Source organism: Micropterus salmoides, unplaced genomic scaffold, assembly GCF_014851395.1.
Source record: "Micropterus salmoides isolate LMB-PRFRI ecotype aquatic unplaced genomic scaffold, ASM1485139v1 Ms_hic_scaffold_2, whole genome shotgun sequence".
NCBI classification, from domain to species: domain Eukaryota; kingdom Metazoa; phylum Chordata; class Actinopteri; order Centrarchiformes; family Centrarchidae; genus Micropterus; species Micropterus salmoides.
The window spans coordinates 11,475,563-11,489,261 of NW_024041150.1; the positions used below are offsets into that span (position 1 = coordinate 11,475,563).

Consider the following 13,699-nt stretch of genomic DNA (forward strand, 5'->3'; position numbering starts at 1 on the left):
TCGACTCGGTTTGGCCGTGCTCCGTCTTCCATTGCAGATAGTGCCCAGAGATAGCGCCCCTCAATCTAGCTGGTCGTCATAGCGACGCCACACACAACTGCTGCCACGTAATGTTCAATGCAACACACACACACACACACACACACACACACACACCTGTCTCTTGATTTAAGTTAAAATATTACTCAGAATGTAAAGTAAAACTAAAGAAAAGTGAGTAGAGTCGAGCTGTTACTGTGTTCACAGTTGCTTTACCTGGTCCGCTCTTGTAAAATATCCACAGTGTGATAAATGCTACAGTGTGTCGCCTAACCTGGGCGGGCCGCCGAAGTAAAGTGTATGTGTGGGAAACACTGAATGAACCGTGCTTTTCTTTTTACAAGCCAGGTCTTTAACAGTGTTGACCAGCACTGCGTCTCCCTCCATCTTGTGAGCAGACGGCTGCGTGCAGACGCAGAGGGAGGGGCGGGGCTGCGCGGTGGGGGAGGGAGAGAGCAGCAAATGGTATTGTCTAATTTCATATCTCTTTTCAAATATACATTATATACCAGCACTACTCGTGGTTATGATGAATGTTGTATCACCTGCTGTGCTCAATCCAGGCTGCTTATAAAACTGCAAAGCTAAAAGGGATGCTGTAACTGTAACCTGTTTTTCATTTAAAGAACACAACCATGTTGTGCAATGCAACACATCCCCCAGACTCTCAAACCCAGTGTAACGTTAACTAAATAAAACTGTAGCGTTACATGGTCAACAATAAACCTGTTACCTGTTTGCAGCCAACGTTAATAATTAACGTAATGGCAGACAGCAGGACGTAAATTATTACGTTAATCGACTGCCACAAGTTTGGCAAGTAAACAAACGCTCATTCATATCTTCATAACGAACAACAGCCGGACTAAACCTCCCGTAGGTCGTAGCTGAAGCAAGAAGCAAGCTAACGTTAGATGGCCAATGCTGAGCTAAACATGTTTACTGACCTCAGGTTACTAACTTATTTTGAGTTCTGAAGTTTTAAAGCCAAAGTTTATGATGAATGGCTCATCTGCTGCGCTGTTGGTAATCCTCTCTCACGTGTGGGAGGATACGTGTTACGTAGGCAGGTTATAGCTAACGCAGGGAGGGGGATAACAGAAAGCTCATCAGACGTTTCCTAAAAATAACATTTTTCACGAGTCCCGCACCTCGAGTCGAGTCTGAAGTCACTGTGTGCGCGACTTAAGGCGGGCTCGAGTCCGAGTCTCAAACTCGAGTCCCCATCTCTGCTGTGCATCATGTGAACCTTGCTATAGATATCATATAACTGATATGTCTGGTGTAATTTTACCTGACTGTATGTACACAAAATGCTGCAGACTGTTGATGAGTATAATCCTCTAAACTCATGAAGTACCTATTTGGCGTGATGTGCATCATCATATATGACTTTCAGTGGAATGACTTCACATTCTCAGCAGCTGGGCAGTGGAAAGCAACAAGAGGGCCGCAGAAAGCCTTCAGTGTCTGATGAAGACTGCAGTCATTCAGTGAGCTCACTGCTGATGGGCATGTTCGCTCACAACTTATGTCATTGCTGCTGTCAGGGAGGGTCTGAGACTCAGTTTGTCATCACATGAATTCATCATGACCTGGGACAGAGGGTCACACTCTCACCTTGTTCTTCTCGTAGACTGGGGGCACGGCAAAGAGGAGGATGTCAGCTGGGGAACATGGAGAGAGGACATGTTAGAGACTACAAACTGACGTGAGTTAAAAGTAAAACCACAGATTCACAGAGGGCAGAGAACAGGGAGGGATTACACTCGAACCAAGTTGCATTTCTGCCCACATGAGGTTCTCAGCCAACACGAGTTTCAACTGTGCTGGTGTCATTTTACCTTCGTGTTTGCAAAGATCTATCAGCTAAGTACTCTGGCAGTAGTTTAGAAACACACCATGCGTATGATATGCAAAAAGATCTATTGTTCCATTTTGCTCTCGTCTGTGTGACACAAGTCGTGAGTTCTTTAAAGGACAAATCATTGCTTATTTTGCTTAATAAATCATTAAATGATGAATTATGTGATAGTTGGTAAATAATCAGCAAATAAATACGTCCATTTCTACACATCTACAGTTCCTTCTGCATTTACACATTTCATCACTTGGTCATTACTGATTTTTAGTGAATACTTTTATCTTCCAGATTTGGCATGCTTTATATATGTTTGATTCTAACCAGTGACACTACACTACATTTCTAATTGTTTAGTTAAACTTACAGACGACATGAAGACAAATTTCATCACGTCTTATTTGGTAGGTTCAAATAAATGTATGCTAACCACTGTACACATGTTTTTTATTCTGGTTCACTGATCTGTCTCCCTCTTCTGAAACCAAAGCAACACCCACGTATTTAATTATTATTGTCATTAAGATGATTAAACTTATTAAACACTCATGGGACAGTGCAGCTGGTCCCACCCTTTATACATCCTAACAGCCTCTGAGCCATCTTGTCAACACACTGCACATCACTTGGACGATCAGACTAAATGGTGGCCTCATTAAACACTCGAGGGACATCATGATCTCACAGAGACTTCTGCCTGCAACTTTCACAGACTGCTCTTCGTTAATAGCATGCTATGTTATTATGTATACTTGTCAAATGTCAGAAACATGTAGACGACTGGAAGGCCTAATGTCACTACGCAAGTCTGAACAGTGTATTGTTTTAGTTCCAACCTTGGCCCCAATGTGAAAACTCCATGGCTTCCCCTGAATAAACTGAAGCACTTGTTTGACCTACATTTTGTCCTTCCTGGCTCGTTAAAAGTTGCTTATACTGGCTGAAGCAAAAAATTGCAACAAAAGGAAAACAAACTAGGAAAACACTTCAACTAGGCCATGCATGGAATCCTGTCAAACCCAAATGTCTAGAAATGGTTATTTAACTCCTAATTGAAGTGACGGTAACATTTCTATATAGAGTTCATCATTGGACGATTCACAAAGACAAAAAAAGACTGTGCCATTTTTAGACGTTTACAATAAAGAACAGTATCTGAAACTATAGAGAGCTGTATGAACGTGCAGGCATGTACTGCTTAAAATTCATGAAAATCCTGGTTCCTTTGGTGCTTACCGAGAATGAGAATGGTGATTCCATTGAAGACGGCTCCAACGTAGGTGAACAGCCACATGACCACAGCCAGCTGGTGAAAAGAACCAACAAAGAAGCCCACAGGGTAAGTCAGAGAGGTGAAGCATCTAGTTCAGAGTTTAACAGATATCTGGAGAACAGCATACTGTAAATTCTCAAACCATGTCTTTAATACCAGTGGCCTCCACAAACTAATAAAAGCTAGAAAAACACTGATGGTGGGTGCAATTGTACTATAAATGCTCCATTTCCCACAAATTCTATTGTTTTTCCCTCATTATTTCTACTTACAACTGCTGTTACAGACAATAACACTGAGCACGTCTTGCATATGTTTCAAAACTGTCCATCAGAAAAGGGGAGAGTTTGTGTGCTTTTAGTCGCTGGACGGCTTTTAATGTGAAACATCTGTTTAAGGATTTATGAACTGCGGCTGGACAGCAGCTGATAACAATTGGTCAATAAAAACAGTATGTGCTTTAAAAAGATAAACAGAGCAGCAGTATGTTGAGTAGGACATTACTGATTTACTAATTGAAGCAGTTCTGTGGAAAAACATTGATTAATGTATCAAAAGTAAATAATGAAAATGCATTGGGTTCTAACTAAAGTCTGTGGTAACTTAACTTGGGAACCAGAGGGTTGCTGGTTCAAGTCCAGCACAGACCACGGTACGGAGTGTGGACTGGTGGTCAGAGAGTTTCCCCCGAGCTTTGCCCGACTCTGTGGCTGCCCCATCACTCTATTAATCCATTTATATATATATTCATAATTCTTCTTAAAATATTAGAACATTCTTATATTTCTTTTAGTGCTGGGCACCAATTTTTAATCGCGATTAATCACATGATTTTCTTGCGCTTAATCGCATTGTTACGCGCAAAATTGAATAATGAATTCTAAAGTATTGTACACTTGTAATTTAAATGTACTGCTATATACACAAAAGTGTAATAACATGTGGTTTGCAAACACTTTAAACAAATAATGTGCTTTTTACCAGCAGTATTCCCTTTCCCTTTTCACAGCAGCAATAAAATATTACCTAAACCTATAACCTAAACATTAATATAATCAAATCAAATATTAAACCAAAGCTTGGAAGTCTTATGTGCATGTTCACTCGCACAGACTTCACTCGATTAGAAACTTGAAATGACGTTACAAGTCGCGGTGGATATTTTACAAGCACAGACCAGGTAACGTTCAAGCAGCATTGAACACAGGGCGCAGATGTTGGTTTGGGTTGAGTTGTTTGATAGGCTGCGTCATTAACAAGCAAGCGGCTCACCTGCTGCCGTGATAACGGATCGCGGTTGGAAAAATTCGTGAAAGAGATGACAGCGTAGTCTGCTGAAGCCTCCCTCCGCTGCTTGTTTGGGTGGGCGATTTGCAGGCTGATCAACATCCCGCCCCTCCTGTGACCCAGGGTTTGACTGTATGTGTATTCAGAGCCAGTGAGCAAGGGACTTTCAAACTAATAATAATAAAATAAAAACTGCGTTAACAGGCGATAAAATAACTGTCAGTGTTAATTAATGCTTTAACGCGATAATAACGTGTTAACGTGCCCAGCCCTAATTTCTTTTTATTTAAAATCAGATGCCAGCCACTACCCCTTGGGATATATATATTTTTTTTTAATTGATCATTACTACACTGGAAGACTCGTTTAACTACAACAACATACAGATTTTTTGTTTTTAAAGACCCCCTCACTCAAAAATATGTTTTACTTGGACTATGGAAATTAGGAATAGTCTATTTATACCAATTCTTTAACACTATGAACAATGACATTTATGATTACAGAACCTATTTATGTGTGATTAATGACCATAGCAGTGGTGGCAAGCTGATCAGAGAAGTGGTGAAGGAGACGTGGAGGCTCTGGGATCTTTGTGCTGCTGATCCAGCTCTCCTGTCAAGCTTAGATACTGTTCACAGTATTATATGTGGACTATTACTGCTGCTTGGCTGATAGTGGCTCTGCTCCGATGGCTGGTTGCTGTAATCTGATAGGCCAGCGGCTGCTGTAATAAAGTGTTAGCAGAGACAGAGCTCCTTTTATCCTGTTTTATGCTCTCTCTGTCATCTCATAGCTTCTTATGTTGATCCAGGGCTGTCTGAGTAGCCAATGAGAAGCTGAAGATGAGTGACAATGATTCATCTCCTGTATTATAAAAAGTGTCAAATGGGTTATGTAGCCTGTTTAATCACTTATCTTACAGGCCACACCTCACTACAACTCCAAGAGTTTACATTAGTGAAACAAACGCAACTTTCAAACACATGGCATTACTCCACGCCCTGCACACACATACAGGTGTTTTCACTTGTGTAGCCTGATCAGACCTCCTCTCAGGACTGTGTAGGTGTGTGCAGACTGATCTCCCGGTTTCTCCTGTTAGTTTTGCTGAACCTGTTTGGGAGGGACGGCTGATCCGTCTACCCTTCTTACCCGCCATGGAAGCCCAAGCATGGCATGGTTTGTCTTCATCAGCATACAGGGGAATGGGGATAAATGTAATCCTGTTTATCTTGCTTTGAGTTTTTAGGAGTGGTCTTTGGAGCAGCTTTTAGCTTCCTGCCTCTTCTGCACATGCTTTAAAATTCATGCATTTCTGAGTACATGTAGGTAAAAATGTGCGTGTGTGTGTGTCTATCTTTGTTTACATATCCTTCATAATAATTGCGTTTTTAAAAGTGAAAAGAAAATCCCTCACTTGACCAACTTTAGAATGCATTTTTACACAGAAAGAACCCTGTGGTCTTTGTCCACTGCTCTCAGTGGAGTCACACTACAAAGGGATCTTTTCATGGCCATTAAGAAAGGAAGAAAGATCATGGCATCAAGTGTTTGTTCTGACCATACAGAAAAGTTTAAAACCACAATTAAGCATCTGGCCTTTAAATTTGAAAGAGATAATGATTTGACATTTATCCTGATTATAGATATCAAATGGTTTGAAATGATTTTTGGCCATATCGCCTAGTACAGCAACCAATAACTCTCTCCATGTACATATGTGCATGCACATACTGCATTAAATTGAACTTAATCTGACCCTATCATGATTTTCAACAGATCAGTCAACAGAGCACCCTCCAAATGACACGGTTTACGTTTTAGTGCAGGTGAAAGAAGGGAGACTAGGTTGACCATTTATGATCATTTCACATTTGCACTTTAATCACTTTAGTCATCCAGGTCATAGTTATCCAAAGAAGGTAAAAGCCAAGGGCAACTGGACTTGGTTGACACCACAACACCAGCTACTGCAAGAGAGAGCGAGACGGATCCATTTCACCATTGAAGTCCTGAATAAAGAAATAAAGTACAACATACAACAAAAACTGGAAACACATCTGCCCAGTACAGTACTGGAAAATGGATTTCATCAAGAAAGCACAGCTATCTCAACACAACAAGAGCAAGGAAAGACAGACCCGGAAATTCCAAAAACTACAGGCAACAGCCAGCAATGCAAACACACAAGAATTGTTTTGGAGGAGAAAGGATGACAACCCCACAACGCATGAAACAGATAACAGATGGGTGAAAAACCTGTCAGATAGGGAACTCACCCAACCAGAGGAAGGCATTTTGTCCAAAGGATTAAACTTTGCCATGACACCACAGCAGCTACCTATAGTGGAACTCATCATAGGTGACTGAAACTGGACCCAGATGAAACCATGGCATCCTATGATGTGACCTCTTTGTTCCACCTGCATGCCCAGCGTAGAAACTGTAAGGAAATGGCTACTACAAGACAAAACCCTGGTCAACCAGATCTGTAAATAACTCTACCTCTGTCTAAACACCACCTATTTCCAGTACAACGGAGGATTCTACAGACAGAAGCAGGGCCGTGCCATGGGCTCACCCGTATCCCCTATTGTGGCGAACATCTACATGGAAGAAGTGGAGAATAAAGCCCTCAACTCCTTCAGAGGAACAGCACCGAGCCACTGGTACAGATATGTGGACGACACCTGGGTCAAGTGAAAGCCTTCACAGAACACATCAACTCTGTGGACAGTAACATCAAGTTCGCACGAGAAGATGTTCACAACAACAGTTTGGCCTTCCTGGACTGCACTGTACACATTGAAGAGGACAGGAGCCTGCAAATTGAGGTTTACAGAAAACCCACACACACAGACCAATACCTACTCCTCAGGTCAAGACTCTGCAGTCTACTTACATCTGACGGACAGAGGACACTCGTTTGAGGACCACCAGGTGCAAATTTTAGACAGAGAAGATAGATGGTTTGAAAGAGGTGTCAAGGAAGCATCTACACCAGGGTTGAGAAGCCGTCATTGAACAGAGGAGGCCTACGCCAAACGGACTAACAGCACCACCACTTATCCCGCACTTACAATGCTATCCTTTAATCACTTTGAAGGAAACTTAACAAGATTTACCTCTTGGCATCAGGTGAAGATGCCAACGATGGTCGTACAGAGTTGGCCACGGGTGGTTCCAACGGCTCCGTATTTGTATCGCACCTTTCTAGTCTTTGAGTCTAACGACCGTCATTACAACAGCCAGGAACACTAACGAACCAGCGGTATCCATGATCTTGGCAAATGACCCTACAGAGGTTAAATAGCTGAGTTTTCCCTACTAGTCATTTCAGAACTGAAGAAGTCTCTTGGATGAGGGACGAAACTTCTAGTATCTTCACCCAAGTCCAGTTTTCCTTGACTTTAACCTTCTTTGGATATGTCCATCAAGTTTTCTAATGACTAGACAATCATAAAAAATTATTTAGTTCTAATGTTACGCGTCCTTTTTTAAATTGTGAAAACACAATAAAAATAACTTACCTTCGCTAAATAATTATCATCCAACAATACAGTCATAACGGCTGGGCTGTATTTTAACAATACTAATCAGACTCTGACTAATTTGACTGATACCCTCTAGTGATGAGTTACTACTGTAGCAATCAGAGTTATAAAAAGGCTGTACCCAGGAGGAGACTCTTTATGGGACAGAGTGGGAACACATTCCCATTATAAGCAGACTAAATGATTTGAAGTCAGGATGATAGTGGACAGTGAGTGACTGAAGGCTGGAGCTGCTCACCTTCAGGGAGTCCACGAGGTCCTCGACCAGGAAGAGGCGGCTCATCTGCTTTAGGGCACGGTTGATGTAGGTCAGACTGGAGTCCACGTGCTTGCGGAAAGTCTCTGGGGGGATGCTGACATCCTTATCTATCAGCGCTCTGCAGATGAGGAGGCACAAAATGAGGTTTAGTGTCCGGGCAGAGTGTGCTGCAGGAAAAGATACATAACCAGCCTGCGGTGAAAAGCTTTAAGGAGGCTTTCATTTGTTTCTTAGTGGTTTAAAGGTCCAGTGTGTAATATTTAGGAGCATCTATCGACAGAAATTCAATATAATATCCATTGGTGTATAAAGACCTTACATAATAAACAGTTGTGTTTTTATTACCTTAGGATGAGCCATTTCTATCTACAAGCACCGCGGGTCCTCTTACATGGACGTCACTATGTTGCGTCGCCATGTTTCTGCAGTAGCACAAACGGCGCTACAGAGTGCGTTTCATAACTACGATGAACACGTAAGAAGAAGAGGTAGTAGTGGTCTGGTTTTTCAGAAGTAAGAGGAGAAGTGAAATTTGGACAAATGGAGAACCACACACATTATTTAGCTTGATCCGACAGAGCGTGTAGCTTCTCACTACGCGCTTGCAAAGAGGAGGGAGCGGTGGCTGAGCCATTGGGGGCAATTCGTAACCCTCACCACTACATGCCACAAAAACTTACACACTGAACTTTTAAAAAGGCCACTTAAGAGTCTTCATAACAAGTGGCAAAAACTGACCATAATAATCTATGTGATGTTTATAGGGTTGTTGATAAAGACCAATTTTCTCCTTCTCTGAATTCTTTGGTTTAGAGTCTTAGTGAGCTATGAGGAGTTTTTAGTGTGGTGCCTTTGAAGAGGAGCTGTGTTCTGGGCTCTGGCTCAACTATAAAAGTTGTTGTTGTATAAATAAAAGCAGAAGATGCAGAGGTTACATCAGGCAATGCCATACCTGACCTCTAACATTCTGAAACTAAATAGTCTTTACAGCTACGTGTACTATAATGGTTTAAAACATGTGGCAGTAACATGGCTCGGTGTGCTGCAGTGAGTTATATCACAATCAATAATTTGATATTAAATATTTTCGTTGGTGAATGTTTTGTTCTGGAGTGCTGCAGCACATGCAAACCATCTGAATGTGTGTCCCGTACCATTTAGCAACCTAGCTAGCATTCTAAGTATTACTGTTACTTCAGCTGTTTCAGGTCTTCATATTCAGAAGGAACACTGGGCTTCCAAAATGTTTTAATCAAGTTTAATCATTTTGTTTTTCTACTGCAAAAAAGAAGAAGCAGTCCTACTTCTACTTTGCTGTGCACATTGATCAAATGTGGTTATCACCACTTATTTTTGCTAAATCTCAAGAAATGCTACTTCTACTAAGTGCAATACATTTTTGATGACTAAATGTTCATAAAATATACACTGCGAATCATTTTTCACCATTGATGAACCCACAAAGAAGAGAATGTCATTTTAAAACAGTACTTGGAGTTGCATGCAATTCTCTGCACATCACTGGAAAACGTAGCAAACCGGTGCAAAATGTTTTGAGATTGAACTTGCCCCGGCTTTGCATCAAGTACTGCCCCCTACTTTACCTCTGATTGGCTAATTGTAAGCTCACCCTAACCTTAACCAACCTAACAGACGGAGGAAATGAGTACTAGCTAATCAGAGGTGGAGTTCACCAACAGATATCAGTACATGACAGAGGTTTGTTTTTTTTCCTGAGGCTTCAAGAATATCGGGAGCCACATAGACAGAACTGACAATCCTGTCAACTTAAAGGAGTTCTTTGTTTGCTTTGGTCAATACTCGGTTTCACAATCAAAGTCCTGAGAGAATACTTTGCCAATTCATCACACATAAACCTTATCAAACCCAGATCAATCAAATCTCCCAAACAACAAGTTAGAAAAGGTCAAAGGTAAAGAAGCATTGAATTTGGTGTTACTTGAAGGGGTGTCCATCGCTAGACTTCTGCACGGCCTGGACGACAGACTTGTAGATGCGGAAGGTGATGGTGACACAGAGCAGGGCCAGCAGCAGGTAGGAAACCACACTGATGACGCTGAAGGCCGCCAGCGACAGCAGCAGCAGCAGGGACAGACCAAATACCAAGCCCGACTTCTTGGGGTCTCGCCAGTGGACCAGATCCTTAACTGCAGAGAAGTGGAGAGAAAGTGTCAGACTGATGCTGGCTTGCTCTCAACTGGCCTACAATAAAATACACTGATATTAAGTTGCGATATGATGGTTTGTCCTAAAGTTTAGTCTAAATTAAATTCAGTTTTAGAGGATTTTTTATCATGTCAGATATTTTAAATAGAGCTCGACCGAAATGGGAATTTTAAGTCCGATGCCGATTTCGATATGAGGATTTTAATATCCAATATGCCGATATATCGGCCGATATTCTATCTTTCCGATATTCTTTGGTATGAATGTTTTCAGGAGAGAGGAAGAGAAAAGGGCTGTTTTTATTATTATTTAAGTCATGTAATTGAAGTGACAAATGACCAACTCACCGGGAACACTGAGAGTGAGTAAAATCCAAAATTAAATAATAGCCAGCACAAACAATTAAAAGCCTTGTTGCTAGTAAACTGCGTAAAAAACACTGGTGTGATTGGAATTACCTATCAAAACAACTTTAGGCAACACTACATAAACTTTTATTGTTATGCAGATGATACTCAATTATATCTGTAATTACATTAATTATATTAATCAAGCCAGATGAAACTAATCAGTTAGCGAAGCTTTAAGTGTGCCTTATTCCACCTACATATAATTGCAAAAATCAGGAACATCCTATTATCATTACTATTGCTATCATTATTAGTACTATTATTCACTTTCACTGATATCTGTACTATTACACACACGTCTCCCCTCCCCCTTTTTTAAATTAAATGAAACCTGAAGAAGGGATTGTGCCCTTAGACTGCTGGAAGGCTTTTAATGAGAAACATATGTGCAGAAGCTGCACATGACTCTATTGTTGTCTATTGTATGGTGGAATTACCATAGCACTGAATTTATTAAAACTAGTAAACATGGAGTCAGCTTTGAATTTATATTTAAAGCTAATTTAAATGGGAGAAGTTCAGAAAATAGGAAGGTTTCTCACTAAATTGAATAACTAAAGTTATCAAAACAGGTGAAATTAGACATAAAGTCAGTTCTCTACCATAAATGTTCCAAATGAAGCCCTGGTTCTTTCTTAAGCTGAGGTAAATTAAGGCTGTGAATCCTGTGTGAGCATTTACAGGTATTTTAAGTCAATGAATACCAGTACAAATTATGTGCATACATTTATTCATTTAGCTGACGCTTTTATCCAAAGCAACTTACAATTTCTATTTATGTCAGAGGTTGCACGCCTCTGGAGCAACTAGGGGTTAAGTGTCTTCCTCACTGACACATTGGTTTCTCACAGTGGATTCGAACCCAGGTCTGTCACACCCAAGGCATGTGCGTTATCCACTGCTCCATCACCACTGCAAGTGGTTGCTTTGATGGAAAAATATTGTATTTGTCTTCTAAAATTTGAACAAAAACCCAGCCAGACCCAGACAAAAGGCGCGTGCACACACACACACACACACACACACACACACCTGCAACTCTGGCCCAATAAAACATGATCATGTGCCATAAATCTCCTTTGGCACCTGCAGCCAAGAATAACTGAGGGAGGCACATTGCTGTAGATGTCTGTTTCATGTTTGTATGCATGTCCTTTGAGGAGTCGTGCATGCAGAAATGATAGCCTCTATACAAGGTCCGTTACGTAAGTCTGGAATGGGTTGGCACTCACAAGCTGCCACTCCTTCCCTCTGCGTGGGGAAAAAGGGGGTATTTAAAAAGCCTTGTGTAAGTGGTGGAGAAACCATGTGGGCTGATACCTCAGGGATGGTTCAGGCCTCAGCGCTCCAGCTAATTTAAAGGGAACATTATATTAGGACCTACACACACACACAAAAAAAATGTACAGCACTGATGGCCATAGTCAGAAATGTATAAAACAAAAGGCCTACATGTTATTTTAATGTGTTATTCCTAAAACTATTATTATTTTTTTTAAATCACTTTTGGCGTACAAAATTACAAAGACCTGTGTTGTTTTTTCGAAATAGCTATTTACATTTTGCAAAGAGCCCCCTTATCAGCCCTACTTTAACTTAAGTCTTTGGTCACATGCAATGTAGAGGGAATTTTTATTCCTTCAGATGTTTTCACGTTCCTGTGAGCTGGAATTTTAAAGGAGGGAGCAAGCTGAAGTTAGTACTGTGTCAGAGGTGTCTCATGTGCTGTAAATGTTGGTGAACTGATCATTAGAAACAGCTTTTCAATACAGTAGGGCTGTAACAGGGTGGCTGGGGCGCCGCCGGCAAGTAAAAGTACTTCTTATACGATGCATCAATGAAATAATCTGTAGAAGCTTCGATTAGCTGCAGCCCTACAATAAAGTGCAGTCCAATACAACACCACAACTAAATACAGCCTCAAAACTGACCATATAGTAGAATAGAGTTGAATGAACACCCATACAAACTGTCAACAAAAACACATAGCGCTTGCATCGTAAGTTGCATAAATACAGGATTTGTTGCAAGATTGCTGTATAGCATTAAATTTCAGTTATAACACGCAGGCTCCTAGGGTGACAACGTGCAATCTAGTAACCCTGACAACTGCACCTTAAGTGAATCGTTATTATTCAAGCTCTGTGAACAGACATGCAGGTTCATACACAATCACGCTCAAAGATGTCTCACACACACACACACACACACACCCCTTGTTGCAGAACCGCTAAAATTGTAATGTAATTTATTGCACTATATTTATTATTATCACATGGCTTGTCTGACTCCATTTGCTGTTAAATGTTCATTCAGCAGTTACTGTTTATTAGTGCTCAGTATGCCAGGAGCTGAACCTGTTTACAAGAATTTGTGGGGCTCACACAGAAACAGAGAGCGCTCTATTGTTCCCGATTCCGTCTGTTCAGCCTACAATGAGACTGTGTGAAAACCTCATAACTCAAATACAATACAATTTTCATCCATCAACTCACTGGGTTGACAACATTCAGGGACAACTGGATTCAAATATCCCTTTCCAAAACTGATTTGAAAACATTAAACTGCATGTTGGTGAAGCTGGAAACAAAGCTGACTTCCATGGAGATATTAAGTTTTAATCTGACAACAACAATGAAGGGGGTTTCCTTAGCCTGCACTGCAAGGGTGTGTGCATCCTCCCAGCATGCTTTGCTGCCGGTACCCACAGGGAGGCAGCCCGAGCTTGATGGCCCTCGTTCATTATCTCTCTCTCTCCATAGCTTGCTCTACTCTGCCGAGGTCCCAGTGGCTGCTGAGGCGCAGTGGCCTGCTTTCACTGTGCTG

The 13,699-nt window shown here is 41.2% G+C and overlaps 1 protein-coding gene across 3 annotated transcripts in view; it reads right to left on the reverse strand.

Annotated features, from left to right (window-relative positions):
* rtn3 (reticulon 3) overlaps positions 1 to 13,699 on the reverse strand; it is a 41,461-nt gene that overhangs the window by 4,677 nt on the left and 23,085 nt on the right. For all 3 annotated transcript variants that reach the window (XM_038732858.1, XM_038732856.1, XM_038732857.1), the window contains 4 exons: positions 10,237 to 10,444; positions 8,256 to 8,394; positions 3,137 to 3,206; positions 1,660 to 1,706 (listed from right to left, as the gene is read on the reverse strand). In XM_038732858.1, the coding sequence (XP_038588786.1) occupies positions 1,660 to 1,706; positions 3,137 to 3,206; positions 8,256 to 8,394; positions 10,237 to 10,444 (464 nt within the window). The remainder of the gene's footprint in view (positions 1 to 1,659; positions 1,707 to 3,136; positions 3,207 to 8,255; positions 8,395 to 10,236; positions 10,445 to 13,699) is intronic.